Source organism: Solanum verrucosum, unplaced genomic scaffold, assembly GCF_900185275.1.
Source record: "Solanum verrucosum unplaced genomic scaffold, falcon-dt-bn FXZP01000228.1, whole genome shotgun sequence".
NCBI lineage: Eukaryota > Viridiplantae > Streptophyta > Magnoliopsida > Solanales > Solanaceae > Solanum > Solanum verrucosum.
In genome coordinates, this window is record NW_026020210.1 from 3,379,948 (window position 1) to 3,405,550 (window position 25,603).

At 33.7% G+C, this 25,603-nt stretch overlaps 2 protein-coding genes across 3 annotated transcripts; both read right to left on the reverse strand.

Annotated features, from left to right (window-relative positions):
* Positions 1-3,945: 3,945 nt before the first annotated feature.
* Positions 3,946-11,319, reverse strand: LOC125830475 (transcription factor MYBS3). Of its 2 annotated transcripts, none has more exons than XM_049509670.1 (3): positions 10,784-11,319; positions 5,097-5,309; positions 3,946-4,765 (listed from the first exon to the last, which is right to left on the reverse strand). In XM_049509670.1, exons 1-3 carry the CDS (start codon positions 11,127-11,129, stop codon positions 4,197-4,199), a joined length of 1,128 nt encoding a protein of 375 aa, XP_049365627.1. In that variant the 5' UTR covers positions 11,130-11,319; the 3' UTR covers positions 3,946-4,196. The 2 variants fall into 2 exon arrangements, with proteins under 2 accessions (XP_049365627.1, XP_049365626.1); XM_049509669.1 differs by having other exon boundaries at positions 3,946-4,769; positions 5,101-5,309; positions 10,784-11,316.
* Positions 11,320-15,132: 3,813 nt separating this feature from the next.
* On the reverse strand, positions 15,133-18,469 carry LOC125830469 (uncharacterized). The gene is made up of 4 exons (XM_049509664.1): positions 18,236-18,469; positions 16,680-16,781; positions 15,645-16,590; positions 15,133-15,501 (listed from the first exon to the last, which is right to left on the reverse strand). Exons 1-4 carry the CDS (start codon positions 18,467-18,469, stop codon positions 15,251-15,253), a joined length of 1,533 nt encoding a protein of 510 aa, XP_049365621.1. The 3' UTR covers positions 15,133-15,250.
* Between the last annotated feature and the right edge of the window lie 7,134 nt (positions 18,470-25,603).

Genomic DNA, 25,603 nt, shown 5'->3' on the forward strand with positions numbered 1-25,603 from the left:
ATATAAATAGGCATTTTTAGAATCTTCTTTTTATATGTAAGTCCATTTCTCTCCTTTAATATCTATATTATAAAACTACGTAGAGATAAAGTGGTGTGACATCTCTCCATAACCAACATTCTTATATATCCTTTTCTCCCATAGTTTTGGCCTTTTCTTCTCATTTTCCCTCCTTAACTAATTTAAGAAAAATCACGAGTAACATTTATTTTTATTTAAGACAATGAAAAATATTGAAAAGAATTTATGTCCCTTTATTTTATTTTAGTGTTTTAACATGTCAATTATGTAAAACTTTGTTTTCAATTTCTAAAACATTTCATTTCCGTTGTCTTTAATTTTATCTCTTTGTACTAAATGAATGAACTATATTTGTTATGGTGGTGAAGAAATGAATATGTTGGGCACCTAATATTTCTTCTTTGTAAAATACTTGGCTTAATTCTTATTCAAGCATGCTGGTAAACTTTGTCTCTGGTTTTGTTCAAAATAAGTATTTTCTTATTCTTGAGAAAATATGACGCAAATATTAGCAATATAGAACAAGAAATATAGAGAGTAATTCAATTGAATTTCACAATGGTGATCAATGACAATCTTATTTATAACTTGAGAAATCACTCCAAGTCACTGTCAAATGTCATAATTAATAAATACATTCTTATCCAAAATATTCAAAAAACCTAAGAAATATGTATACATAAATGTAAGAAGTTCATGTATTAATTAATAGACAATCCATTAATTTAATGGATTTATAACACCTTATACATATATGATTTGTCAATGCAATTACTTCCAATAATAATAATAATAATAATAATAATTAGAATAATCATTATTATTATTATTCTTTAGATCAGTCATATAAAGAGATTTGTTTATCATATAAAAGAATTTTTGGACATAACATGTAAATAGGTTTTACAGATCGGGTATTAGGCCAAATAATAGTTGTTAAAATGGATTGGGTTTTTAACACTCTTTTTTGGCTTAAAATCAAGAGTCATGTCATCAAAATTTAGCTAAATATGTACCACTTTTCAACTTGAGTAATCTTTTGAAAAAAAAATAAAAAAATAAGTGAGTTTTATGATATAAAAAAGAAGAATAATCTTTTGAGTGATATAGCAAACAATAAAGAATTTTTTCTAATCAAATAGAATTATTTTTTTACCAAGGATGCTATTAAATTTGATAGTTTATAAATACTTTTAGATTTTTTTAAAAGTTAAAAATGATTCATATAGTTTTATCAGCTTTTGACAAATGGTTAATATATCTAAGAATTTGTGATATAAAATGATGTTGACATGGATAACCAGTTCAGAATTTAGAAATATTGATAGTATATACTTGATTTTATTTATGAAATAATATCGCAACAACTTGAGAATGAGAGTTAGAATAATAAGACACTTAAGATTTCGATTCAATTTCTTCATAGCATAAAAATAAAATACTATGGACTTACCACAATGGAACAACAAGCATAGATCATCCTAAACATTGAAAGAAAATCCAAAAAAATCCATGAACAAAAACTTCTCAAGTGAAATACATTCATAAACATTTACTAGGATGCAAATAACAAGTCATTTGCAGATATCGATACATTCTTAAAAATTAATTAAGTGTATAGTTATTTATCTGAAGATGACCTGCTACTTGTTTCTTCCATGTTTGTTCCATAAAAATGTAACTTTACTTCCATAAAAAATAACGTAACAATTGAAAGCGTATTTCACAGATTAAAAAAAACTTTGAACTTTTTAAGAGATTTTAAATTTACTTCAGAACTATATTAATTGGCAATTAGTCCTTTTTTTTTTACTAAACACATATATAACCTTTTAAATTTTACATTAAGTGTCATTTTGGTACTTCAACTTTTTAATGATTATTTTGATATCTTTACATGATGGATATGTGTCTCATGAATATCTCACGATGACATGACAAATCATGTATCTTATACTAGTAGATATATAAATATGAGGAAAAATAAAAAAGAATAATATTAATATTGTGAGAATGGAAAAGAAATACGTTCGACTTTCTATTAACCTTCTACCTCCACACCCTCCTATCAATGGCATGTCCTCAATGAGTTCAAGTTGCATCATGTCCTACCTAATCACCTCACTTTAATACTTCTTAGGCTTACCTTTACCCCTTCTCAGACCCACAATGTCCAACCTCTCACACCTTCTAATCGGGCATATGCATCTCCTTTTCATATGCAGAACCACCTATCTCACTTTTCACATCTTGTCCTTTATGGAGGACACTCTCTCCTTATAAGAATAACCTCATTCCTAGTCTTATCTCTTCTAGTATGATCAAACTTCCACCTCATCATGCTCATTTATACGACTCTCATCTTCTTAACATGTGAGTTCTTGATTGAACAACACTCAGTCATATAAATCATAGTAACTCTAACCATTATTTTGTAAAACGTACCTTTAAGACTAGGTGACACATTCTTATTACACATGATATCGAATGAGAGTCTATTTCATCTATCCTACCTTAATACAATAAGTGACATCCTCGTCAATATCCTATCTATTACCTTGGATTATTAATAACCCAAGTACTTAAAACTTTCTCTCTTGGGAAGGACCTGGGTGTTCTCACATCCACGTTCACTACATGAGACACATCACTGAATTTACACTTTAAATATTCAATTTTAATCCCGCTCAACTTAAAATATTTTGATTCTAGGGTCTTTCTCCAAACTTCTGATTTCGCGATTTCACGTTAACTGTATCTCACATCTTGTCAATTAGTACTACTGAAATTACAATATTATTAATGTATGAGTTTAACACCAATATTATTTTAATAACACATTAAACCGAACGACCCTTCCATATCCAATAGTGGGAATATCAATATGTAGTAATAATTTGGAGAAACTACATAGTTACACAAACATTTCTACCATATTTACTAATTCTCCTTATGATTTGAAATAATTGTATTTTATATACTAGTAATTTATAATTTTATACCAGATTTCAAGCGAAATACACCTAGATACATGTTTTTTGCTACTAGATACATTGAAATAGGGAGAGAGAATAGTAGAGAGCGAATGACATTTGTCGATGTATCCCAGATACATGCGAATCACACTAGATACATGTATCGGAAGTGATTAACATGTATTTGGGATACCAAATACTTAGAAGAGTGGTGAGCGAGATTGAAGGGAGACGAGCAAAATTTTTCTATGTATCTTAGGTACATGCAAATCTAATTGGATGCAATGTATCTAGAACAAATTACACCTAATTTTGACTCATATATCCCAAGATACATGTAACTGAACGTATATGTACGCTTCAAAAATATCTATTAAGATTAATAATACTGTAAAAAATATGTATCTAAGTAATTAACTTCCGAATTAGTGAAAATTTTGTAAGTTACCTTAGTTATTAATTAGGAAAAACTACATAAATGAGCCATAAAACCCAAAAGAATTACAAATCAGTTCAAGTATATCTCACACAAATTGTTATGTAAGACGTGTGTATTTACTTAGACAATTTTATACAAATTTAAGCATCTACTTGTGCACACCCAAAGTTGAGGGTCATAGATGAAAAATCCCTAAATTTGAAACTCTCCATTAGATGTTAAGTGAAGCCAAGTTAAAGAACACATTATGTATTACACCTTTATATTATCCATCATACAATGATGCATTGTTATCTCACTCACACTTCAGTTAATTTGAAAAATAGGCCTTGAAAATAAGTTCATGATTATTCTATAAGCATAGCTTGAAGTGTTCTACATTTTACACTTAAGGATTTTACCATACTATTATAGATGCATAACATATGACAATCAACTCCATATCAAAAGTTCTCAAATTGGAAGTAAACTATGCCAAAACCATCACTCCCTCACACTGAACAGAATCAGTGACCCTATATTTTCTCTTAATGGGAGAAAATAAAAGCAATTACAAAGAAGCCAACAATTTACATAAAACAACACAGTATTAAGTATGTTAGACACCCTAAGTTCTATACAATGACAAAGAATGAATTTTCAGCTAAATTCACCTACTTGCTGCTTCTTTGAAAGTACCTACCCTATGTCACATAGATGAGAGGGAAGAGAACATGTACTTACACCCTTAAGAAAAACAAGGTAGACTCATCCCAATAGGTTTAAAGTGCTTGAATCGGAGTAGTTTCGCCCTTGGTAATCTCTGAGCTTTTGACTGGTGTGCTAGCATGAAAAGCTGATTGTCGTGATGGTTCTGCTGTTAGCTTAAGGGAGAGTGGTGAAGGCTCAATATGGCCAGAACCAGCGTCTGCTAAAGTGAGCTGGGACATACCCACTAGTTCATCTACATTCACGGGTTCTTTAGGGACGGATGGAATTGGCTTGAGGATCTGATGATGGGATGGTTCTGCTCCTCTATCTTCAGGGACTGGAAAGGCATTTGATGGCCAGAAGGGATATGGAATTGGAATGTAAGCTGGGAAGAATGCTGGAAATACTGAAGGAATCTCACTGGTTGTGATATTTGGTTTCGTTTCTTCTACAGGTTCACTTGGAGCGGTTTCCATGGATTCAAAATCTGACTTGAGAGAAAGATCTAAGGAAGGGAGTGAATCTGCAAAATCAGTTTCTATTGCTTTTGTTGCAGAGGGTGCTAACTGTTCCTTGTCACTTTCCATTGCTCTAGGTGGGAGCATAAATTGTTCTTCAGGAAGTGGATGGGAAGCATCAGCTGCCTGTTTAACATCATAGAAAAGAAACATAAAAAAGGATCAAAACAAAAGTCTGAAGAAAGGACTTCACCAAAAGCCCCATATAACATAGCAAAACTGGAAAGCTCAAGTTTCACCCTTGGAAATAGGAAGAAAACTTTTCTCATACGTCGTAACATGTGATGGATGACCAAGTAACTAAGAGTAGACATGCTGCAATGGCATGTCAACTGCCTATGCATTTGGGTGGGCTTGGGCAGGGGTAGCTTTAGGCCTTAACAATAGTGCACAGCAATGCCTATATGGTCACAATATGATCATTATCCAAAGCTTAAGTTTGGAAAGCAAGACAAACCGTATCAGTAACAATGTCAAAAAGACTGGATCTTCTCTTTCTCCGAGTAGCATTACTCTGCCGAATAAAATACTTCTGGGCATGGCTAGCTACTTGGGTAGGAGTTCTTGACGTCACAAAGTTTCGCGATATACCCCGCCAATCTCCTTTGCCCAATTTTTGTAGACCAATCAAGAAAAGCCGGTGCTCTTCCTCTGTCCACGGAATGCCTACAAACACATCTGAGAAATAAGTTCACAACCAACTTTCCTCCACACACCTAGGTGATAAATTTGTCACCCAAAGTTGGAGTTAGTGACAAAACTCTCTTAGCAAATCATCCCAACAAACAAAAGTGAGATCCAAAAAGGAAAGGGAAATATTTGCTTCTGTTACTGTTGATTTACTAGAATAATAAATAGGTTAGTTGTAGGAGGAGTTTCTGTATAAATAAAAAAATTAGTAAGTAAATTTTATTTGAGATATTTAAGGTTTTTGAATTTTATTCTATAAATTCCTGCAGTTTTTTTTTTTTTTTCAGTTGACTATTTAAAGGCCTCTATGCTTAATAAAAATTAAGAGAATTTCAATCATTTTGCTGCTCCACTCTTTTTAAAAACCCACCCGTGGTATAAGATCTTCCATTGATCTTATTTTAGTGGATCTGTGAGTTCACTGAAGAAGAAAACCTTCCATCCACTAAACTATACCTATTTCCAACTCATTTTTTAACTCGTGCTTATTTTTAACGCATGAGCCTCTTTTTAACTCTTGCTTATTTTTAAAAAGCTTGAGCCCAATACCAATTTTTAATGTAAGGATACAACCAATACTTATTTTAATCCATACCTATTTTAATCAAGACAAACATCAATATCTTTTTGAATCACGGATGAAAACTATCAAAATTGGTCAGTGAAGTTCAAGTCTTACTTTGAAACCTATGATCTATGGGACATTATAATGGAAGAAAAATCCTCACGACAAGTTTTTGCAAATCCTATGGTTGTCCAAATTAAAGCACATTAAAAGATCTTTCATACAAGACAATATTATTGAGGATGATTTTTATGCACAAAACCAAAAGACGGAAAAGAAAGGAGGTGGAGAAGGAAAATCATGTTACAAAAAAGTGTGCAAGTTCAACAACACTCAAAAGAATTCACAAGCACAAACTACTTAAGCAGAAATTTTGAGGAGGAACAACCTTTTTAGATTGCAGCAACTGAAGCAGAGTGTTGAATATTTCATTTTGTTACTACAAATTTACAAGAACAATTAGTAGTTTAGTCGTAGGATGAGTCTTTGTTTAAACTTAAATCTAGTTAGACAAATTTAGTTGAGATATTTTAGGTTTTTGAATTTCATTATGCATTTTTTCTTTTGCAAATTTTCTATTTTTAAGTTGGCTTTTTAAAAGACCCTCTACACCAACATACTCAATGTAGTCCCACAGGGTCTGGAGGGGTAGAGTGTACATACACCTAATTACCTCTATCTAGAGAGGTTGTTTCCGATAGATCCCCGGCTCAAGACAAAAGCAGTATAGAAAAAGACATAATGGAAGAACAAGAGACAATAAATAGAAACAAAAACCACAGATAGTGACAAAATAGTACTATAACAAACAATACAACAAACGAACTATATGAAATAATAGATGGTAACAGAAATTGAAGAACAGGAAACTACAGAAGTAGCCTTACAACTACTAGTAAGGGTAACACGACAAAGCACTCCTACCTACTAGTATGGACACACTTCTACCTTAATTCGTGTCATTCACACCTTCCTATCTAAGGTCATGTCCTTTTTATCACACATGACACTGATGCGAGCCTCCGTTTCATCCACCCTACCTATATCTTCTGTATAAAATCCTCTATGCTTAAGAGACAATTCCAAAAATGTTTAAATCTTTTTGTTGTTCCACCCGTTTTAGAAAACCAACAAAAACCACAAATTGAGAAAAGAAAAACTTTCTATTCCAAAAACTTTTGTTTAAGATGATATTCCATGAATTCTCATGCATCTCTGCACAACTCTAAGAATTTGAGAAGATTACATTTTAGACCGAAACTTATCACGCACCAAATCAAGATGGTAGATGGCATCATTAGTTGAACAGCAACATGCTATGTCCAATTATAAGAGAGTGAGTTAAATAAGAGTATTTGAAAAATGGACTTAAAAATAATTGCAAGAGCACATCATTTCATCTTTAGAAGACTCGGAGATAACAAAGTTAAACCGTTACTGTTTATACGAAAAGAGTATTGGATCAATGACTTGCTATACAACTTTATTCTAAAGAAACAACCATGTCATTACTAATAAGCACTATTGGTGGGATCACATTTTTGTGTCACCCTGCTTATTATGTTGATTTTTTCAGTTTATCTTCTCCATAGAAAGGAGGACGGAAACTACACAAAGAAGTATAAGAGAAACCAAAACCTCCATTTTAAGCTGCATTACCAAATCACAGACAATTGTCAACTTGAAGATGCATTGATATAACACGAATTACAGTAGGAGGACTAATATTTTGATTATGATCAGCAACCGTAGGAAGAGATAGCCAACTAGATAACACTATAAATCACATTGAATGTATTTGTATCAAGTGAATAAGAAAGGTGCACTTTCACACAAATGCATTAACCACACCACAAGAACGGGGCCCTTTTTGTTCATTGATGCAGTAAACAAACAAGTGAATAAGAAAGTTCCCCTTTCACACAAACACAGTAAATCACACCAGAACAAAGCTATAATAATAACTATTTTCCAACATAATTTGTTTTAATCAACTATTGCAACATACTGACACTGTATGAATTTCCAACAGTATGAAGCGCTATAGACCAAATTCACTATTTTATATCAATTCCACCCAACCACTCCAAACATCTTACATCCAATGATCATCACATTCATTAATATCTGTAGCAGGAAGCAGTAAATTTCTCATTTCCATTTATTTACCGTCGATAAATTTGAGTCATTAAGAATGAAAAACAACAGCTAAAGATGAAAGGATTGATTTACTTAAGATTCCCTAGAAGAAATGTGACCGAGACGGTGCATCCATTCTCATGGCTAACTAGGATATAATTGACATTTGGAGTGTGACAAAGGTATGAAGTAAGTTGAAATCATCCAGTATATTGAGAAGCATGAAATAAAGGATACTGAAAAGTGGCATAAAGATGTGGCATTGAAATGCCTTGAAAGGAAGGAGAAACAAAACAAAGGTTACAGAAGATCTGCATCAGACATCCAAAAAGGCAGCTGATCTTTACTCTTCCAGGCGATGTTATAAGAACTTTTGATTTGATTAAATTGATCAAGATGTTCAGATGATGAATACGACTTCAATGTATTTTTGGTCATAAGTTGACAAAAATTCATAAAGGGACTATTGGACATCTATGAAGAGGCATACTGGTTACTTACAACTTGACAGAAACAGTATTTTCCAATCAAAAGAGGAAAGGCAGCTCAATTCTCAAAAATACAAAGTTGCATAGAGTGCAAAAATGAAAGACAATTGAAGTGAATATGCAAGACGTAGCCAAAAAGGAGAACCTTGGAGCAACGGTAAAGTTTTCTGTATCACTTAGAGGTCATGGGTTTGAACCATGGAATCAACAACTGGTTCTGGCCTCGTGATAGGCTGCTTACATTACACCCCTCCTTTACGGTGCGGCCCTTCTTTGGACCTTATGTGAATGCAACATTTCATGCACTGGCCAACCCTTTTTATTATGCAAGCCGTAACCAAATTATTCCACAAGAAACATTTTTTTATCAAAAAAACAAAAACAAAAAAGAGCTCCACTTATTCTGGACATTTGATATTAATTGGGTTACCTAGTGCAAGTATCTAGCCCACAACTTAACCTTCACACTGAGCACACAGAAATGGGATGCAAGTTTCCATATACCAAAACTGCTCGAAAAAATTAATTTAGAGACAATTCAACCAGCAAGAACATGCAACAAATCAACCAGATCAACCTAACAAGAATTATCTACTTGTACTTAGGAAACTCAATTGTTGGGAAGAGGGAAATATGGTTCACTTATAGGGTTTTAGGCAATCATCACTTAATATACTAGATTTTGAGATTGAGTTAGACCCAAAAACCACTTCTGTTCACATGTTATCAGAGCCACACACATTCATTTTTTTTTTATGACAAGGAAAACCCGCAGCCACTACCCTTTGGGTGATCACAGAGTAAAACCCCCGCTCCTATGCAATAGCTCGCAAACCACACAGGAGAGGTAACCCGCACTAGGCAAGACTGGTGCGACGAGCTCAACCCAGAAGGCAAACCCCTTGCTTTCGCAAGCAAGGGGTTTCGAACTTGAGACCTCCAACATGGAAGTCCCAAGCTCAAACCACTGGGCCACCCCGAAGGGTAGAGCCACACACATTCATGTTCTTGGTTTATACAATGTTGGGCCCTCATATTATGTTGTCTATGCTCTAGATTTCCAGTCCTATTGTGTGGGGTGTCAAAGTGTCTCACATTAGTTGAGGGGTGGACTGTTTTCTCCTCATATGGTCTTAGACAACGCTCACCTACTTAGCTAGCATTTGGGATTGAGTTCCAAGGTTGAATTATTAGGCACAAAAGATACCACAAAAAAAATCCCCGACACAAACATGGACAACATAACATCTAAGATATACATCAAATATAAAGCACAACAGCAAAACAAACAGAAGATGAAGAAACAAAAGCATAAAAAACCTAAAAGGGAAAAAAGAACCAAAACAAAAGAAGGAGAAAATACTAAAACCAACTTTTAAGAGAAGAAAATACCAACTAAGTGCCACCAATCAAAGATGCAAACTGAAACATCAACCTCTTACCTCCCTCCCTCTGCCCCAAGATAAAGAGAAAGCAAAATACTTAAAAGATAGTCTCATTTTGTAAAAACAAACAAACAAATTAGGATGGAGGAAAGAAGGGGGTAGGGGTTTGGCGGGTGTATGTCAATCAATTTTCCCAAAAAAGTTGGCTCGGTTATATGAGTATCGAATCTTATGTAGTATTCAAAGAAAATCATCACAGTCACATATCATGCACAACATAGACCTAATCATCCTACCTATCCAAGTTAATAAAGAGGGAAGTGTAAAATTGCAAATGAACAAAATCAATGGAAACAAAAAAAAAAAAAAAAAATTCCTTATTTTCTACTATAAAACAGACGAAAATAAGAGGGAGAAAAGGGGAAGTGGTTTAAAGATGAAAAATCAATATCAAGCACTAGGTAAATCTAACCATCCTGCCTATCCAATTATTATTATCTTTTTCCTCGAGCTAAGAGACTATCAAAAACAGACTCTACTACCTTCTCTAAGGTAGGATAAGGTGTGCTTACACTCTACCCTCCCAGAGCCACTTTAAAAGTTGCAAATCAACTAATCAATTAAACCTCAACCACAAACTAGTCACCACAGTATTCCATTTGCTCTATTCAGGCATGCTACTAGATTTGTTTGTCCCCAAAAAAGATTAAATTTCGAAAATTCCTCATAATTAAACTAATTTTAATCTTGCTTCCAAGGAATAATTCAACTATACTTCACAATTGAACAGCAGTAAATAAGCCTCAATATCACATTTATTTCAACATTTCATCAATTTTGAAAAAAAACAAAATTAAAAAAAAAACATCAAACCTTTTTTCCTTTCAATTCTATGATTTGCAGAACACGAAGCATGAGCAGGATCATCAGAGAGATAACCATCAGTCAAATGAACAGATTCACGAAGAACATCAGAAGAAGGAGAACCAGGATTAGGCGAAGCAGCAGCGGAAGAAGAAGAATGATAGTGAAGGGAGGATAGATTTCCCATGCTCGCACTTTTCTTCATGATCGACCCATCCGTAAGCCTAACACCAAACAACCGCACACCTCCGCCGCCGGAGCTACCACCACCGACACCGCCGGTGACGCCACCTCTGGTAGGACAAGTCCGGGAATTGTGGCCATTGTTGTTGCAATGGGAACACCGCCGAGTCATGATGATTGACTCGGCGAGTAAATGGATAAGATTTAATTAATATTAATTTATGATTAGGAGTAGTTTTTTTTGTTGTTGTTGGTTTTGAAGGAGAAAGGTTTATAAATGGTGGATAAGAATATGCGAATAATAAGGTGGAGAAGGAGGGAGATAAAAGAGGAAAAGACTTTAGTTTGTGGATGGGAGTGTACAATAACAAGAGAGAGAAAAAAAGGAAACTTGCTTATGTTTTCCTTTTTCTCTTTTGTTTTCTCCCTACTCTACTTTATTTTATTTTTCATTAGCGTGTTTGGAGTTCATATTGGAGTATCGAATAAATTTGAATTACATATTACAATATGTAGGGTCTATTTGAGGTAGTGCTCCTAATAGAATTTTCTCCATACCCATGCTCGAATTCGAGATGTCTTGTTAAGTCCCTACTTGATGTAATGATCCGGAAACTCGAGTCATGATGACACCTATTGTAACTCACGAATAAGTAAGTCTACCCCATATCCTGAAACCACGACTAACAAGCTTATCGGGAATCAACGACCAATGAGAAGATAATAACAATAAAAAGAAACACACTGTGGAAAGAAGGAAATTAGACAAATATATACAAGTACAAGATCCAATCCCACAACCTGATGGACGAAGGTACAAAATTGTTAAAACAAGTACAAGCTACAAACTAGACTAAATAGGTACATACTTATCTCGAATACAAAAGACTAGCTAAAACTACAGTAAAACCTCTATAAATTAATATTTGGTAAATTAATAATCTCTCTAAAGTAATATTTTTCTCCGATCCCGACTTGGGCCAATGGAAAAAATCACCAATTTCGATAAGATAATATATCTCTAGAAGACCCCTATATAAATATATGGTCCTATTAATATCATAAATTAATAATTCTTTAAAAGTACAAATATATCTAAGACAATTTAGTAAAATATGATTCAATTGTGTTTTGTTTTTTCTTAAAATTTAAACTTAGTTGAAGCTCATCTCTAACTTTTCTTATTGCATCCAAGAGCTTCAATATTGTCTTTTCGAATTGCACCATAAAATTGTGAAGAGTTCTAGATGCGATACGTGTTTCCTTATGCGTAACTGGCTCCAAAAGTATAGTATCATATTCAACTTCATCATCAACATTGCTTTTTTCGATGGTATCCATAATTTCTTCTAAGCTCTGGACCTTTGAACATGTATCACTTTCACCTCGATAATCCAACAGGTTATTGACATCCATTTTATTGTGGTAACCGAGTTCATTAATCATGACTTCAAGTTTATGAATGATGTTTTCACAAGTGGGTTCGTTCAAATTCTTTGAGATTACATCCCCTAAACGAATTTTATAGTGTCGAAAACTATTTGCTATTGTCTCTAGCTGAACATTTGTTGTCCAAGCAAAGATTGCAAAATTGATAGCATCCAAAACATTAATCTTTGTTGGGTCAAAAAAAGAAAAAATCTTTGTTGGATCAGTTTGTCCCACTTCATAGCCTTCTAATATGCTACGATAAAATTTGTTACGATAATACATCTTGAAAACTCTTAGTATCCCAGCATCACAAGGTTGAATTTTGGATGTCATGTTGGGTGGCAAGAAAAACAATTCAACATTTTGTAGTCCTTCAATATTTCTATTATGGGATGGACAATTATCTACCATAAGAAAAACTCGTCTATTATGCATTTTGTGGTCAAACCAACGAATATATTCATCAAAAACCACATTTGTCATTAATGCTCTTTTGCTTGCACGATAGTGATAATTCAATAAATATGATACATAAATTAGTAAAACAATGATTTTGATGTATTCGTTATATTTTATGTATAATTTTTTTTTATGTGAAATCAATAAATATGATACATAAATTAGCAAGATACAATGATTTTGATATAATCAAAATTAACCTTCATTAAATGTCAAACCATTCTTTCAATTAATAAATATTAATTTATCGATTAAATAATATCTCTATCAAATAATAAAATTTCATGGTCCCACCTATATTAATTTATAGAGATTTTACTATATATACAAATGAAGATAAGTTGAACTACGACATAATCAACTCACTCTCTATCTTCGCAAAGTTTCGTTGAAGCTTGAAATCAACGTTGGTGCTCAGATACATGTAAAAAAATATGTGCATAGTATATCTAGAAAATCAAAACAATAGGTTTGTTGATGTTTGATTTGATATATTTGTTAAAAATAATAAATAAAATAATATTTTTTGATATAATTATTTTTAATTGAGGTACGTAAAAATCAATTATATAAATTATATATAAAATGTTGTTAATTTATCGATATTCATTGAATTAACTATTTTTAAAGGCTTTTGTAAATTCTTTTAATTGATTAATTAATTCAATTTTTTATTTTAAGTTTTTGTTGATAGTTAAATCGATAACCAATTTATTCCTAATTAATTATGCATACAATAATAACTTTAAAGTTTTAACACAAATTTTAAAAAATAAAATAAAATAAATTAATTAAAAATTAAAAGCAACCTTGTTTACTCCCAATTCTCAACATCAATTGGAGAGTGTAATTACACAATTTCAATTAGACTCAATTTCTTTCAACTTTGTAATTACTGATCAAACAATCATGATAAACTGTCTAATTACATTTAATTATGCTCATTTATAATTCCCTTGTGGCTTTTCAAACAAATTATAAATTCCTATTTTCCTCCAAGTTTGCTAGTTAACCAATACTTACATATTTCTTCTTAGAAAATGACTTGATGGATGTATTCATTTATATCGTTCTTGTTTTTTTTTCTAAGAGAGAATTGAGCGTTGTTATTATTATGGTTATTCAATAGATGTAGTAAATTAAGACTTTTGGGCCTCCTTAAAATATGAAATTGTTATGACTTTTGAATATAAGCAACAAATGTTGAGACATGACTTGCCATTGTGCCACGTAAATTTATTTAGTAAGTAGCAAATGTTGAGACATGACTTGCCATTGTGCCACGTAAATTTATTTAGTAAGTAGCAAATAGTGTATACATATGAACAAATGAAAATTTTAAAAATAAAATAGAGGAGCGTTTGCTTATTGGTTTAAATCAAATCGATAAAAACTAAAAATCAATAATTAAAACGTTATTGATTTGGTTATTGCTTTAGCTTGTTTACGTTTGGTGTGATGACATAAGAAAATAGTGATGGGATAAAATTTGTGTATCTTGTTTGGTTGCCATGTTTGAAATAACTTATCCCACCATTTATATCATAGTGATGGGATAAGTTATTCCATATACATGATGAGATAAGTTATCTCAGGATAGCTAACCCAGGATAACTAATCCTGGGATAACTTGTTCCCAACCAAACGACATAGTGGCTTTGAGGGAGATAGTTTGGATATTGTCTTTTAATATTCTCTTTGTTCTAATTTGTGTGACCTATTTAAATAAAAATACTATCAATTTCTTAATCATGTTGAGTCCCACTTATTTGACAAAATATTCCACAAAGATATACTCTTCTATTTAAAATTTTATTTATCTTAAAGATAATTGAGTCGAAGGAATACTAGATATCTTTTTATTTTGCACCATGTCTTTTTTATTTGCAGTTTTGTCTTCATGGATAATTTATAAAATACAAGTGTTTTTTATTGTTTTGTAAAACAAATCAACAGATTAGGATGTAAATTATTAATTTGGAAGCATGATCCAAATGCCTAGTTCGAACTTCCACAAGTTTTTTTTTTTTTTAAACATCCATTCATATATTGTCCAAACGCCTACTAAAGAACTTCAAAATTTTCATTCGAAAATTACAAAAAATTGCACTTAGAATATTTGAAGTCCTTTGTTGGTATGTTCATCTTTACTTCACAAAAGAGGAGGGAAGAACTTTAAAGTTTTCATTCGAAAATTACAAAAAATTGCACTTGGACCATATTTGAAGTCCTTTGTTGCTATGTTCACCTTTACTTCACAAAAGAGGAGGGAAGGAGGTGGTATAGGGAAAGTTAATACAAGTTTCAAATTTACCTTAAGATACACAGTTCCATTTTTTTGTCTTCTGAATCCCTCTTCCCTGCATACTCCGGCACATCTGGGGGGTGATGATCTCTACCATCTTAGGCCCCCTCCTCCTCTGCAGTTGCCTCATCAGCAGAAACCTCTTCCAATCTCTCAAGGAAATCTTTCTGGATAGTTTCGTGGATAGTAGAGGGATTAAAACAGATGCCATCACTTGACGCGGCTTCAAATTTCATCCACAGTTCTTTCTTCAAAGTGTTCTCACCAGGATGCTTTCCCATTACAAGAATGCTCTTCGATTCTGTCATCATGGGAGTTCTTTCAACTATATCTAAGTTGCCACCAGTTTCTGTTCTCAAAAGAAAGAAAGAACAATAAATATCAGAATGATCATGTTAATGAAAACCAAATGGAAACATCTTGATTGCATTCAGAAAAGAAAGATCTTCAATATCGTTGAATATCGTGTATATTTTGGCAGTGGGTACTCACCAGCTGCATTAGTTAACGGTTCTTCCACAGGTAGCTCCATCAGTACACAAGTTTTGGGTGGTGAAAATAGAAAGTCTGGTGATTCATCATCGGCCACCTTCCCTCCGTTTGTCAAGTTTTGACTTAATTTGATTCCAAATAGTTCAGGATACTTCATTGTCAAATGTTCAGCAGCTTCGGAGCTGGAGGATTCTGAATCTTCAGACATGCTAGAAAAATGACGTGAAACAGGAAACGGTGTCATTTTATAAGCCCCATGCTTGTCCCGACAGTTGTATTCTGATGAAGGTTCAAGCAGTACACAGGTCTTCGGCGGTGACATTTTCAAGCATGGAGTCATTACTAGCAACGAACTGTCAATTTGTGAAAGTTTTACAGGCGAAATAAGATCTCTTTCCTGAGGAACCTCGTTGATGGTCATATCATGAGCAGAAACTTTATTCAGAATTGACTTCACTTCATCATTCACACGCAATATGTCCCTCTCCCCGGTTACATCAGAAAGGGATGGTGGTATGTCCATCTCCTCAGTTACATCAGAAAGGGATGGTGGTTGACTAGCCATAGATTTTGTATTCTCAAGCAAACAATCTTCCATATCTCCCCTAATATCAAAAAGAGGGTGTTGCTGGTCATTAGTGTCTGATGTGTAGTTGTCAACCGTTTTAGAGGATCCTTGGCATTTGGATGAGAGCACTTTGCGAAAAGGTAAAGGTGTGAGCAGAAAAAGTTGTCTGCCACCCTCAGTCGTACAGCCTGCCCGCCAGGACACAAGGGGTGATGGGGAAACTAGTGAATCCCACTTGGATTGGTCAGGGCTATTAACAGCATCACTTGTATTATCAGCTACCATGGGAACTGCCTCACTAATTTGTGACTGTTCAAATGGATGTTCGGGCCTCGTGGATAGATCAGAAAGGGCTTTCTGAAATTTGGGAACCCATGGCTGCAATTTGCCAACATAAAATACATGTAAAATACGGTGTAATGGAAGACTCTAATATAGGAGTAGAGAATATGACACAAAAAGAGAACCTTCAAAGAAGCTTGCATTTCAGACAAGACATGTGTGAAGGATTCAATTTCCTTCCCACTCTTCTTGCCCCCTAGCTTGAGCACTTGAACAAGTTCATCAATCTGCAGTTGTGATCATGTAAAAAAAGATGAGATTAACCTCTTTATGAAAACATTGAAGTTGATACAGGGAAAACAAACTTCAAAAGTTTGGTATTGGTATCTGTTACAGTTCGAGCAAGATGTAAATATGTTTTTCTGAGTTTAAAGTAACTTGAGAATACAAGATGTAGTTTATGTGAGAGTTACTGTGATAAATATATAGATATCTGGATGCCTTGTCATTATTCTAAATGCTTATATATGTCAGGTAAAGATGACTGAAAGTAAAACTCCTAATTTTCAGCAATGTCAAAGGAGATTGAGTGCAGGCTGATGATGATTATGGAAAAAGGGATGAAAAAGGAAGCAGGCAGGTCCAACTTTTTCACAGAGGCCTTCAGTTCTGCTCCATTTACCAGAGTACTAGGGCCAACAACTGATGCTCATCATCTTATTCTGGGGTAACCCTATGAACTTCCTAAAGAACATCAATAACAATTACGTATCAATTCCAAGCAAATTGGGGTCGGCTATTTGAATCCTCCCAATATTTTATAAGTTAGTTAGGACTCAAAGTTCTCTACATTTTTCTAATGGCATATAAGTCTCTATTAAGACTCAAAGACTCCTACCAAATATTGGATCTTATGAAACATACTAACATGACTATCACTTAATTCCAACTAACTAGGACTGCCTATGTAGATCTTTGAATTTCCTAAAGGAGACAACCTTATCCAAGTACCAAAAAATAGCTACATAATCCATCTCTTCACACGACTTTATCTAGGATTGTGTTCACAGCTAAGAAGCTACCTCTGCTCAGACGTACAGTTTCCGTTCATTTGTAGATTAATCCATGGAAGCAGTAACAGCAGGCAGAAACACTCAACAGCCGAGTGCAAAGACACCAATTTCTAATAACCAATTTGAACTACTGGATACCTCTTTCTCCTCCAACCCCAAACCAAACCAAAATAAAAAAAATGCAGCAAATCCTGTTTTACAAGAATATAAAACTCACAGACAATGCAGAAATGATCAAAAGCTCTCTCAGTTGCACTGAGAAGTATCCAAAATGGTGTAAAATTGCAACTGCACTACTTATAATAAGTGACACGAATAATCTCTGACAGTGCAACAAAGCAATATGCACTAATAAGCAAACCAATTAATTAACTATCCAGCACTGAAATCCTCATTTGGTTGGCCATATAACAACAACAACATACCCAGTGAAATTACCCAAGTGAGGTCGGAGTGGGGTAGAGTGTATGCAGACCTTACGAGGCCATTTCCCAAAAACATATAGATTGTCTATATAAATCATGTAAATCCCCCAAAACTATCTGTATAGAACTTCTACATCCATTCCACTCTATTAGAATCCATTTCATTCTAATGCTGTATAATTTATCTTCAAAGGCTGTAATCGAATACTTCTATAACTATTTTTGAGCGAAAATTACTCTTACCTGGTGAATGACGGAGGAGAAATCGGAGCGAATGAGAAGGAGACGATCGATGACATTTTCACCGGCAACTGATTCTACATCGTCGTTTTCCCTTCCGTAGAGCTTCTTGGGTTTGAACGAAGTTGCTAATGGCTTTACCATGTTTGCATTAGAAACATCTCGTAGTGGTTTTCTTGTGGATTTGAATCTAGCCGTAGATTTACCGGCGGTGTTCTTCAGATTGTTCGTCGGCATCTGGTTTGTGTGTTTCGCCCAACGGTCACTTCTTACTGTGTTCTATGAGTTTGAATTGAGTTATTTTCGGGCTTTGAGATAATATGGATCGGTTTTGTCTAAGTAGTACGACTATTGGGCGGGCCCAATATGAAGAGTCAAATTTGTCTCAAATTTTCAAAAAAATATATTAATTTTATAGATATTTTATTACCGTACGAAAACATTAAATAACTTTTGTAAATAGAACATTTTGATTCGTTTTCTCCCTATGGTTGTTTTCACATAAATAACACGCGTGTGAATGAGAAACTTTACTTTTAAAAATGAATTAGAAAGTGTTACATGTCAATTTTTTTCTCTATTATATTTAATTACTTCCTCCTTAAATACACTATTTTCTCCACTTCTTTCAAAAGAGCCATTGATTTTTTTTTTAAAAAGTATCATCTTCTCTCTTGAACAAAATTAACCTTAAAAAAAAAAACTTTCTAACTTCCTGTTAATTTTCAGTGTTCAAGGTTTAATTTCTTCGAAGAAGGAACTAAAATACCTCGAAGTATTGAAAATGGTACAAAATCACCCCATCCACCTATTGGCTTCCAAATACCCTTCTCAGCCACCTTTGGGTCCAATTTTGACCACTTCTTTAACATACTATCATTTAAAACAATTTAACTATTTAATATAATTTATAAACCCACCAATTACCCACTCATTATTAACTAAACCCACCCTATTTACAATTACCCATCTATTATAAAAAATCTTCACCCTTCGTTCCCAATTTATCCAACATTTTTTTTCTTTAAAACAATTTTCTTCCTAGGTTTAAAAGATTAGTTTTCAACATCTTCTCATTTTCATTGTTTTTTTAATTAAAATGTCAGTTTTTTCAATTCCGTACATGTAAGTGTGAATTTATGGCAAGACATTTTACTATTATAATTATTGAAATGGTGTACACTGATTCTACAAATGTCGTCGTCTTAGGTCAATTTCCTGTGGTTATTGAAATTGAATCGATGACAAACTTTCTTGTCACCTGTCAACCATGATTCATAATAAAAAAGTTGAGTTTGATTCAATTCGAAAAGAAAGAAATCGTTTAAAGAAGATTGTGGAGGATATGAGTGACATTGAGGATTCTTATTTGAAGGATATGATTACTAATGAAATATCTGAGTTGAATGATATGAATACAATTGAAATTTTTGATTTAAAGAAAGTTTATGCCTTGAAGGATAAAATGCCAAATTTGGAGTTGATGGATGGTATTGAGAGTTCAAATTTGAAGAAAGGTTCTGGCTTGAATGATAAAGTTTTGAAGTTAGAGTTGAAAGTGCATCAATTGATAAATTTGATTGCAGTTTCTTGGGCTATTATTATTGATTTTGTAGATGTCAAGATGATGTAGTGTTGTGCTATTGTTTGTGTTAAGTTAGTATTATCAAATCATGTTAGTTTTGTGACGTTTTGTTATTGTAATGACAAAATTCTGCTTTGGAGTTGAAAAATGAAGTTGGTTTTAATGTTTAGAAAAAGTGTCAAGATGATGTAGTGTGTTGTTCTGTCTACTAATGAAGAATTTTGGAGTTTGTTGTAGTTTGATTCTACAGCGTCCAGATGGGACATTTTGTTGCAGTTTGATAAGTTGTAGTTTGAATTATTGCAACTATATTAGTTAGCCTAAAGAAGTTGTAAATATGTGTAACATCTCGCAATTTGAAATAACTAGGAAGAAGCTAATAAGTGGAAATAGTAATTTTTGGAAAGAATGAAAATCTGGAAAATTTGTTTAAGTTAGAAAAAGTTGAGTTTTGGTCAACTTCAAACAGCCATAACTCCTAGCTCAGGATAAGTTAGGTGTACTTGCAGATATGATTGGAAAGATCTTGGAATTATCTTTCCAACACCGCCGAGTTTGCGCGATTCCGAGTTTGTATGAGTAAGTTATGCCCTTTGGAAGTTGGGTTGTTGGATTAAGGAAAGTCTAATCCGGATTTTGGAAAGGTAATTTAGTCTTTTCCTTACCTAATTATCCTAAATTCGTTTTTAGGAGTTTAATTGGGGTAAAGTCAGATTTTAGTCAGTTTAGAAAAGTGAATTTTATGCTAGGGCTTGAAGAAGAGGAGAAAAGAGGAGAAAGGAGAAGAACGTCCAAGATTCGTCGATTACGTCAAGGATAGCTTGAGGATTTCGTCGGGGGTGTTGACACTCAATTTTGACCCTCCCCAATATAAATTAATCATCGAGCTTCTTCTATTTTTAAACGATCTAAAATAATTAGTTTTATAAATTTCGAAAATAGTTTGCGAGTTATTTTAAATAAATTATGTCACTTATTATAACTTTTAGACAATACTTATATTTTACACATTCATATATATTATTAATATATTTTATGAACATTCAAAAATCGTCTCAAGAATATTTAATTTACTTAAATATTTGGTTAACTAGTTTAGTTATATAATAGTTTATATATTTTGAAATAATTAGTTTATAATTAAGTTAATTATTTTATTTCGTTGAGATTAAGAAGCTTGTTAATTGATTAATATTAATTCATTTTATTTAATTGTTAACCAATTTCGTTCATATCAATTCAATTTGGTTACATCTTTAATCCACAGGTCTTTTTCCTATCACAAATCTAGCCAATCTTTTACCTCCATCTTCCAATACCAGCAAGCCCACCCTTAATTTCCTTAAGTCCCACCCCATTCCCAGATTCCCTTGACCTGGCCCACTCCCCTTTTCCTTCACAAAAGACACCCAACAAATAATACGTACAACAATGCCCAAAACAGTACCCTGCGTCTTCCCCCTTTCCAGACCCAGTGATTCCAGCGACATACCCAGTAAAGGATAGTCCTTGCAGCTGTAGGATCATGCCACGTAGCTCGCCAAGAATGTTGAATCGATCCCAAACGTCCATTCCTCCTTACCTTTTCCGGAATGGTTTGAAAGTTTCAGAAAAAAGTTTGTTTTCCCTTAATGGTGTAAGATTTTTGAGGATTTGAATTTCGAATGGGGCCCTTTCTATATGGATTTTCGCCCTTTCCCCCTCGAAATCAAACCCTAGCTCTCTTCTATATAATTATTTACTGTTTCAGTATCAAAGGGGGGAGATTTTTGGAGTTGGTAAATTTTTACCAAGGGCATCAAAAAAATAATTAATACCTACTAAATATATTTCAAGGAAAACAAAGGAGGTTTTTTTTTTTTTTTTTTTTTTTGTGTTTTGGGTTTGACATTCTTTCCCAAACTTCTTGGCTATTATTCGTGTTTGGATTTCGCGTGGTGAAGGTTGTCGTTCCAGCTCGTCCTGTTCTAGTCGCTGCCCCCGAATATGTAACATTCTCATTCTTACCTCTTATTTCGTCTTAGCAAATCGTGTGTTGTTTATTACTGTCCGATGACTATTTTCTTTGAAATTTCACATGTGGGTTTATAGCTTGTCGTACCTTTTAATTTGGTTTGAATACTTGGGTTTGCTATATTTCCGGCATGACGTTGGCATGTGATGACTCGAGACGCATTCTTTTAATTTTTTCCTCAGTCCTATTTTTCGTAATCTTGGTTCCTTAGTGTATGAGTTTCTTGTTTGAGCTCCCATCTCTTTCATTGAAATAAGCTTAATTCTGGATGATGGTGTGGATGCATTTGGCTGTCATTTGCTTACTGTTAATTAGGCCATGTATATTTTGAGAGTGCTGGCATTTAGTCGAAAGCTAATTTCATTTTTTTGAGGTTCTAGTCTCCTATTCTTAAGCTATTTTTTTTTAAGAATTTGAAATGTAAATCGGGTCATGGAATTTAGAGTTCGACGTTTCTTCTTTCACTTTTGTCCCGCGTGTGTCTATCTCCGTTGAGTGGATTATTTCTTAACTTGAGTCTAGTGACTGCTCATCCATAGTCAATCATGACTTTTAGAGTTAATTTTTCAAGTCATTGTTTCTTTGTTCTTTAGACCTTCCATAAGTATCGAGGTTCTAAAGATATGACTAACGATTTTTTTTTTTTTTTTTTTTTTGTGAATAGGTTTGCCAGTAGTGTAACTGTCATAACATTTCTTATCCAAGTTGAGAGTATCTAATTTATGCAAATGGTATACTTGTGTTGTTTTCTTTAAAAAGTTCATTTACCTAATGTTGAGTGTTTTTTTTTAAAGTTCTTTTATCACTCTTTAATAATTAATGTCTAGTTAATTTTGCTTACTCTAAAATGATTTCTAAATTTGTTAAATTTGTGGCCATCTGTAATGTTAAGTCCATTGTGCACTTTGTGAAACATAAAGGGTTTGATTCAGTTCAAACACTATAGTAATTTGCTTTGATATTACTTCTCTATGTTAAGCTCTTTGGTTTATGTTTATTTCCTCCCTAATCTTTGTGTTTTTTTTTCATGTGCAATTCTCTTGTATGAGTCCATCGGACTCCCCTTTTTGCATCATGTTGGGTTAATCAACCCAACATTCTCTTGAGTTGGCCTTGGCAAAATATCAGATTGGGAAAGCTAAAATATAGTCCTGGAAGCTAATGTACAAGTTCTGAAAGCAGGCTGATATACAACTTGTATACACTAAGTATACATTGATATACAGTTCGAAATGCGGAAATACTAGGCTCAAGTTTGAAATACAGGTTGGAGGCGTCAAAGAGGATCGTACACAGTTGGTATACGGTTCAATATACAGAAAAATGGTCAAAACGTGACCTATATACAACAACATACACCCAATGTATACAGGGAGTCACAGGAACGAAAATGGGCCAAAGCCCAATTTTCTTTGCACAACAGGTCTAGGAAGTCAATGGGTTGAAACCCATTATTTGTAGCTGGCCCATGATGGTGGGCAAAGTGGTAGACTTAGGACAGGTGGGCCAAAAATCCAATTTAATTGTATTTGGGTCAAAATCCAACTCTAATTATTTCCTTTCCCTCTTTTATTTATTTTATTTGCATCTGACTAACACTTTGATTATCTTATGGTTCAATTTAATTAAATTCTCAAGGAGGGTCATTTCATTTTATTTTTCAAATTAAAGTATATATATTTTAGTACTTGGTTCCTATTTTAATATTAGTTTGGTCAATACTCAATTATTCACCTTAAGAAAAATTCTCCTTTAGTTCATTTCCCCTTAAAATGATTAAAATGACACTAGTAAAAAAATAATAATGATAAAAAATAATAACAATAGTAATAAATAAATAAGTTAAAATAAATGAGTTCTTTTATTTAGTTAAAATTTCAAAATTGGTCAAAATCGTTATGAGTTCTTTTACTTAGTTAAAATTTTAAAATTGGTCAAAATCATTTTTAATCAAATCGCCAGTCAACCGCAAGTTAGCGGGCATTCCGAGGGCCTAACACCTTCTCGGAATGTACATTGAGCTTCGCACCCTTTTATTTTCAATTGATTTTATCTGTTTAAATCTTTTGAAAAATCCTTAAATTTTTTTTAATTTTTTTATTAAAAATTAAGTGGCGACTCTGTCCTTTTGGAAATTCGGTTTATCTTAAATCATAAGTTTAATCGATTTTTTGAAAACCTAGTCATTTTTCTTTTATTTCTATTTTTCGAGTAAAACAGAAATGACGACTCTGCTGGGGATTTAATTAAGTTCTAACCATAAGATTTGACTATTTGATTAGTTGTGATTAACTGTTGAATTGCTTATTTGTGCTTAACGTGTTTAAATTTTTTAATAACTGTCATTGCATTTCATGGCATATTCTCTTGTATGTATAGTTTATTAAATGACGATTTTGCGGAACCGCAACCGGATTTTTTTATACTCAACCCTTTTTCAGAATGATCGATAATTTATTAGTTCGTCATGCGTCCAATGATTGTCGTGAATTTCATCCTAAGTTGTCCACTTGGGTTCCGGTCTCTCAAAAGTCACTCTAAGTCAACTAGTGTAGAGCAAAACCAAATCCCTACTTTTAGCGCATTTTGAACTAAGTTAACCCAATACTCAAGGCGTGTTGGGCCTATTAAAAGCCCACCTTGTGTCTATTTGGCCCATTTTCCCAATAAAAAGACAATCATACTTATGTGTTAATTGAAAGATGTATATGTATTTTTAAAACAAATCAATTATCTAATTGGGGTGGGGGTAACTTACCTTTGTCTGTTTTTCTTGTAGGATGAATCCAGCACATGAGCCTCTGAGAACCTGAATGGTGACCATACCTGATTCTTATCTCCAGGTGTGGTGGAAGTTCATGAACAACAGAGACAAGAGAAAAGTTCAAAGACACATAGGCAATCTCCCGTCATTGATGGAAATGGTGGCTTGACCCGGTTTAATTGGAACCATGGTAAAGTTTTGGGATAGTGACAATATGGTGTTTCGGTTAGGGGAAGTGGAAATGACGCCGACTATTGAAGAAGTCCTTGCAAGTTATGAGAGTGTCGGTATGTGCAACAAGAGGAAGCGTCAACCCATACAAATTTTCTTTTCCCTAAAACATGGGATTTTGCCGAAATCAAAGAAAAACTGTCACTCGTCAAAGCCGATTGGATGGACAAGCTGCCCGGGCCAAACATTTCACTTCGAAAGCTTTACTACCGATTCGGACGTGCAAGAGCCTATGAAAAGTTCAAAGAAGAGTTTGTCTCAGAAGAAAAATGGAAGGAGGCACGTCCTCTCGCCTTTGCAATATGCCTAATTGGGATGATGGTATTTCCCAGGGACCAAACTACTATCCATCCAAGTGTAGTAATGGTCACTCACGCTATCTTTTATGGAGTGGGCTACGGGTCAGCAACCAAGTACTACACTTTGGCATCCATGATCTTGGCCGACATATATAGGGCTTTGGAAAAATGTCAAAGCGGAGAGCGTTTCTTTCAGGGATGCAACCTGATACTTCAGTGGTGGATGATGAGGCACTTGATCAAAACACATAATCCAGAAGAACCAGACCCGTTGAGACGATTAGACGAACTTGCAGGTCACGATTGGTGGATGTACCATAATCATTGCAACAAAACTGGAGGTTTAAAATTCTGGTATCCAAGACTTCAAGGGCTAAGAGAAGAAAATGTGCAGTGGTCGATAGAAAGTCTGGTGGTGACAAAGCAAATGGTGATTCGAGCGGGAAAGACCCCTTACTTGATATTTGCCGGGTTAAGA

Coding starts and splice junctions, on each gene's coding strand:
- LOC125830475 (XM_049509670.1), bottom strand. CDS start 11,129: ATGACTCGGCGGTGTTCCCATTGCAACAACAATGGCCACAATTCCCGG. Junction 5,310..10,783: donor TAGAATTGAAAGGAAAAAAG/GTTTGATGTTTT, acceptor ATGTGTTTGTAG/GCATTCCGTGGACAGAGGAA. Junction 4,766..5,096: donor CATTGTTACTGATACGGTTT/GTCTTGCTTTCC, acceptor TTAAACAGGCAG/CTGATGCTTCCCATCCACTT.
- LOC125830469 (XM_049509664.1), bottom strand. CDS start 18,469: ATGCCGACGAACAATCTGAAGAACACCGCCGGTAAATCTACGGCTAGA. Junction 16,591..16,679: donor AAATGCAAGCTTCTTTGAAG/GTTCTCTTTTTG, acceptor GGCAAATTGCAG/CCATGGGTTCCCAAATTTCA. Junction 15,502..15,644: donor ACCGTTAACTAATGCAGCTG/GTGAGTACCCAC, acceptor TTTTGAGAACAG/AAACTGGTGGCAACTTAGAT.